At 50.4% G+C, this 6,000-nt stretch overlaps 1 protein-coding gene across 1 annotated transcript; it reads right to left on the bottom strand.

The window, feature by feature from the left end:
- Positions 1-891: 891 nt before the first annotated feature.
- On the bottom strand, positions 892-5,593 carry BNIP1 (BCL2 interacting protein 1). Its single transcript, XM_064725208.1, has 6 exons — positions 5,476-5,593; positions 5,303-5,395; positions 4,943-5,034; positions 4,000-4,101; positions 3,201-3,319; positions 892-1,507 (listed from the first exon to the last, which is right to left on the bottom strand). Exons 1-6 carry the CDS (start codon positions 5,560-5,562, stop codon positions 1,311-1,313), a joined length of 690 nt encoding a protein of 229 aa, XP_064581278.1. The 5' UTR covers positions 5,563-5,593; the 3' UTR covers positions 892-1,310.
- Positions 5,594-6,000: the final 407 nt, after the last annotated feature.

Genomic DNA, 6,000 nt, shown 5'->3' with positions numbered 1-6,000 from the left:
GAGGGAGCCAGGCAATCACCAGGAGCTGTGCTCTGCTCCAGGGTGGCTGCTGAGGCACCTCCTGAGCTGCTGCACCAAATCACCCTTCTCACCACAAAGACAAATAACATTTATCTCATTTATCTTGCTGTCTCCACTGGTTATTCCCTGCCAGGTCTGTGGCCCATCAGGAGCCTGGGTGATTCCTGGTTGCCTGTGGAAGGAAATTATTCAAGTACCTGTTGCATCCCTTTTTTGAGAGAGGGGAAGGGGAATTTCTCCCCTTCCCCTCTCTCAACAAATCCAGTAGTCCTTGCTATTTTTCCCCCAGTTCCTTTATCTCAAATTGTCTCTAATTGTAAATTGACCCGTTATGCAGGTAGGCTTATTTACAAAGATTAGATTTTGAAGCTGAGTCATTTCTCTTATTCAAACCCCCAGTGTGCACATCACCAATTTAATTCGTTCTTGGTGCAATTCTGGATCTCAGGAAAGGCTGGGAGGAAGAACTGCCCTGAAACACAAGGAATGGTCAATATGGAAACCACATCCACTCTGTCCAGTCTGTCTGTTCCAGGGCCACAAAATAGGAGTAAAACCCTCCAAGTTCCAAATGCCCCCCTTGGCAGTAATACTGCAAAGATAAAGGATAAAGTTATATAAAGAAAAGGAGGAAAAGGATTTTTGATTTTAGTAGATTGCCAATCTAATTTTCTTAACTGTTGTTTGAATTCAGAGTAACAAGTGGGGTTCCCATTTTTGCTTTGCTCAGAGCCCTCCCAAAACCAGAGGGACAGAGCAAGGCTGTGTTATGCTCCCAGAAAAACAATCCATGAGCAACAACTGCTGCTAAAGAAAAATCAGAATTTTTACACTGAAAGGCTCTTTTAAACAAAACTCTGTTGACATGAATACAATAAATATTTTATTAATGGAATGTTGAGTTTTTCTCTTCCATCTTTCCTCTTACTCTCAGCACCTTATACTCAGATGGCAGAGCAGCTTCCAGTCCAAGCGAAGGACAAAACTTCATTTCAAGGCAGAAATCAGTGAGAGGCTGAAAGTTCAGACTGGCACCTATGAGTCCCCAGTCCCTCAGGTGTTTGCTTCCCCAAACCCACAGGTAAATTGGCATTTCTTCTTTCCAAGCATGATCTATCACTCTCTTCTGAGGCAGCTCCCAAGCTCTGTGGGGACAGCACAAATTCCTGCCTGCTCTAATGCTCCTCCAGCCATTGCAACATCCCTTTATTATTTCATATAAAACCCCCACCGTTACCAACCACCTCCTTCTGATTATTTTTTTTAATAGTTCAGTGATTGTAGGGATTTTACAAAAACGGGAAGAGTCTCTTTTTGAGGATGTAGAGCACTGTGGCCAGGAAGAGGGCGAGGGCCAGGAAGATGAGCAGCTTGTCCGTCAGCTCCCGGCGGTTGTACTTGGTGATCAGCTTCCTCCCCAGCTGGATGGTGCCAGACATGGACTTGAATTCCTCATTTGCTTCCAGGATGGTTCGGGAAGAATTGGCTGAAATTCAAGGGTAACAGAAAAATAATTTAAATCAGCAGGTTGTGCTGTAAAAATACCCAGCAAAGTGTGTAAGGATGAGATATTTGGTAACACAGACAGTGTCTGAGGGATCCTTCTGGGTCAGGCTGACTTGTGGGTGAGACTGACACAGAGTTCTCACAGCTCAGGGGTGCAAAGCCAAATAAGAGCACTGAAAGGATTAAAGATACTACTGAAGCTCCTGAATTTTGAATTTTTGGGTTAGCAGGTCAAATCTAGTTCAGGTTTTTCAGTCAGCACTGCTGGAAGCAGAGTGAAATAGGAAGGGTGCAAGAGAGAGAAATCACCAGCAGCAGCAGGACAGGGTAATAATTGAATATATTAATTGCACCACTGAAAGTGTTCCCCCAAGCCCCAGCAGTAAATCAGTGTGGGCTGGCAGAATTATTCAGCTGAAACAGTTTTTAATAGGCATTTTTGACACACATAGCAATTTTTTGCCTAATAAAAACAAGAAGGTTCAACTAGAAGTGTGTGAGAAAACAAACACATGTCCCAAACTCCTCAGCCCTGCTCCTTTCAAAAGCAAAAGCCCTGGAATGCCCTTTTTCCTGCTTTACAGAAAGCACAGCCTGCAGGACAGTGCAGTATCCTACACTGGCTGCTCACAGAAGGGTCAAATCCAGCATTGTCTGGCTCACAAACACACAGCAGAAACAGGTCTGCAATATTGTGCAAAACACTTTGTCCCATCCCATTTCAAGAGGCATTTTGATCCAAGTGAAAACAGAAAACTTGTTTGCCAGAGTTAATGACAAAGCAGAGCTTCCCTGCTCCACAGCCTCAAACCCTCACTGCATCCCAGGGAATGCTCAGGAAGCAGGAATTCCCACTGCTAACTCAGAATTTGCAGCTGGGTTTTGTAAACGACCTTTGGTAGTTTTTCCCTTGATGAATTCCAAGTGCTGATCATTCAGGAGCAGGGTGAAAAAGTGCCTGCCAAACTGTCCTTTTAATGGGAGAAGAACAGACTGTGCCCATCTGCCACCCTCACATGGGGCAGAAAGCAAGGAGGACAAACTTGAGTTATTTATCCTTGTCTTTAAAGTTCCCTCCTGCCCAAAAGCACAGCTAGGAAGAGGCCCAGGCAGCAACTTGTGAATGCTGCATGAATCACCAGTTCTGACAGGTCACTTGATTTATGGTTTAGGAGTTGAAGCCAAGGACTGGGTGAAATCTTGGTTTCACAGTCCCTGATGCACTGCTGACAGAGCAAGTGACCTCGGGTTCAAGGCACTTGATCTTGGTGTCTCAGCCATCGCAGCTGGAGCCTGGCTGGGACAGCCCTGCAGACACTCCTTGCTCTGTGCAGGGACCTGAATCCTTTTGTTCCCTCTGCTGTCCCCAAAGCTGTGCCAGGGCAGTGGCACAGAGTAACACCAGACTCACTCTGGGCACTGTGTGAGCTCCGTTTGCTTTTACAAGAAACCCAACCTCATCCTGACCCCTTTTGCTTCTCATCATCATGAAACAGAAACTCCACACAAAGCACACTGATATTTCCTGTTTATGTCCAGCTGTTAGAGGAGCTCTGCTGGCCATTCCTTTAATCATCATTGCAGCACATTGTCCCACTCTGCTCCTCTCCCCAGGCTGACAGAGCTGAGCAGAGCTGCTTCCATCACCCTCCATGCCCAAACCCCAGCTGTACCTAAGGTCTGCACGGTCTCCTCACTCTGCTGCACCTGCTGGGACATCATCCTGCTGATGCCCATCAGGCTCTCTGTGATGTTGCTTGCACTCTCTGCCAGACTTTCCTTTGTGGTCTTCCTGAAAAGAGAAAAAAGCAAAGCAGGAAGAGATACATATATTTTTTTTTATACTCTGGGAAAATGCTGCTGATAGGGAGATGAGAGCAATACTTGGCACTAAACATCTCTGCAGTGTACAGTGTGCTGGTTTTCACTGCATGAGAAATTCAGATTGTTTTCACTAAACAATAAAAAATAATCCCAAAATATGAAACTCCTGAGCCCAAACAACAACCCAGAATCTCACAGGGCCCTGTACTTCACCCCTTGTTCACCCAGGACTGTGTAACTCCATGAGCTGCTATGGGAGCACCAACACAAACCCATTTTATCATCCTGAGTATCCCAGCTGCTGCTTTCAATACACACCCCCACACACTCACATCCAGTTCTGGATGTGAAAACAGCCTGGATAATGACCCAGGTCTTGTTTAGAACCTATCTGGAATTAATGTAAAGGACAATATGTTAAGCTATGAAGGTTAATTTATCCCCTTTTCTGCTTAGACATGCCAAGAAAACCTGAATTCATCATAATCCTGAACAGCCCAAATCTCCACAAAAGGGAAATGCACTTAAAAAAGAAAAGCTACACTTGATATAATTAATAACTTAAAAATACAATGTCACTTCCATTTAAAATGAGTGAATATAGGAGACACTGCTTAAATCCCACAGTCCAGTGGGACAGTCCAATACCTTTGTCTCAAGACATCTCTTCCCTGCAGCAGCTGATCTTTCTCAGAGTTGTCAATAGCAATTTTGCAGGCCAGATTTGCCTTTCTCCAGGCTGCCTGGTTGCTGAAATCACAAGAGCAGAGTGTTGTAACGTGACGGGAACACCTTGCAAGCACCGACAATTTTCACCACTGTAACTGGGCACCCCTAATACATGCAAGGACCCTCAGAATCCAATACACACTTAGGCTGGAAAATACTTCCAAGATCATCAAGTCCCAGTTGTGCCCAATCCCCACCTTGTCCCCAGCCCAAAGGATTGAGTGCCACCTCCAGCCATTCCTTGGGCACTCCAGGGATGGGAATCCAAACCTCCCTGGGCAGTGCCAGTGCCTGAGCCCCCTTTCCATGGGGAAATTCCTGCTGTGCCCACCCTGAGCCTGCCCTGAGCCCCCTTTCCATGGGGAAATTCCTGCTGTGCCCACCCTGAGCCTGCCCTGGCACAACTTGAGGCTGTTTCATCCTCTCATCCTTGATGCCCACCTGGCTGTCCCCTCCTGTCAGGAGCTGTGCAGAGCCAGAAGTTCCCCCTGAGCCTCCTTTTCTCCAGGCTGAGCCCCTCTCCCAGCTCCCTCAGCCCCTCACCTTCTCTGTATTCCTACACACAACAAAAACATTCCATCCTGACATTCCCGCTCCTCAGTGTAGCATTTAAGAACCAAGAGAAGAAGAAAACTGAGCCAGACTCCTAAGCCACCTTCTTTGAGCTCAAAGGGTCAGACCAGAGTCAGGAAGTCAGGGCAGGAGAAGGGAACTGAGCCCTTTCTGTCCCTGACCTCTCGCTCTGGCACAAAACACGTGGCAGGGGCTGGGCCTCCAAACCAGACTCTGGGAAACGCTGCACCAAACCCAGCCAATCTCTGCTTACAGCGGGCTGGGGAACAGCCCCAGCTGCCAGACCCACCTGAGCATTTGCTTCTTGTGGTTCTCCACCTCCCGCAGCAAGGCTTGTTTCTCCGACTCCTTGTCCTGCTCCTTGGCCATCTGCTCCAGCTCCTTCGGCGGAGAGCACAAACACCAGAACCTCAGCAGCCGCCCGCAGCTCGCACAGCCCAGCCCCGGCCGGGGAGCGGGTTCGGAGCACATTCATCTGATAATCCTGGGCTGCGACTCCCCAAATCTCAGCCGGGACCCCCCCAAAACACTCGCAGAACACCCCAAACCCCGGCAGGAACCCACAGCCGGGATCCTCCAGCCCTAAAGCACAGCCGGTGGGCCCGGAGCACAGCTCGGTGCCCTCAGCAGCCCCGGCCGGGCCCCTCACCTGGATGCGGCCGCGGAGGTGTCGGAACTTCTCCTTGACGGCGGCATTGAGCTCCGTGAGGGCGCTGAGCGGCCCCGGGCAGTCCCGGATGTCCTGGAACACAACGGCGCGGTCAGCGCGGGCCCGGCTCTCTCCGAGGCCGTGCCGGGGTGTCCCGCGGCTGGCGGCGGTACCTGCACGGCCGCCTTGATCTCCAGGTCGAACTTGACGATTTCCTGGTGGCAGACCCGCAGCGGCACCGCCGCGGCTGCCGCCGCCATCTTGGCCGGGCAGGGCCGGGCCGGGCCGGGCCGGGCGCGCGCGGGCGCCCCCTGCGGGCGGCGGGCGGGGACGCGAGGGGAAGTGGCGGGGCCGTGGTCCATGGCGGTGAATGTGCTGCTCCAAAGGGAGAAACAGCACAATTCCAGGATCTCTGAGGTTATAAAGCACCTCCGAAAACCATCGAGCCCAAACTGTGCCTGATCCCCACCTTGTCCCCAGCCCAGAGCACTGAGTGCCACCTCCAGCCCTCCCTGGGACACTCCAGGGATGGGCTCTCCAAACCACCCTGGGCAGGTCCAGTTTCCCTTTCCATGGGGAAATTCCTGCTGTGCCCAACCTGAGCCTGCCCCGAGCCCCCTTTCTATGGGGAAATTCCTGCTGTGCCCACCCTGAGCCTGCCCCGAGCTCCCTTTCCATGGGGAAATTCCTGCTGGAGT

The sequence above is a fragment of the Zonotrichia leucophrys genome, chromosome 13 (assembly GCF_028769735.1).
Source record: "Zonotrichia leucophrys gambelii isolate GWCS_2022_RI chromosome 13, RI_Zleu_2.0, whole genome shotgun sequence".
NCBI classification, from domain to species: domain Eukaryota; kingdom Metazoa; phylum Chordata; class Aves; order Passeriformes; family Passerellidae; genus Zonotrichia; species Zonotrichia leucophrys.
The sequence above is the reverse complement of the archived record's forward strand: the minus strand, read 5'-3'. Positions and strand labels throughout refer to the sequence as shown.

Excerpts from the sequence above, each read along its gene's own strand:
- BNIP1 (XM_064725208.1), bottom strand. The coding sequence starts at position 5,562 with ATGGCGGCGGCAGCCGCGGCGGTGCCGCTGCGGGTCTGCCACCAGGAA. Across the intron at positions 4,102-4,942 it reads CACAAGAAGCAAATGCTCAG|CAACCAGGCAGCCTGGAGAA; the intron begins GTGGGTCTGGCA and ends TTGTGATTTCAG. Across the intron at positions 1,508-3,200 it reads GGAGACCGTGCAGACCTTAG|CCAATTCTTCCCGAACCATC; the intron begins GTACAGCTGGGG and ends CTTGAATTTCAG.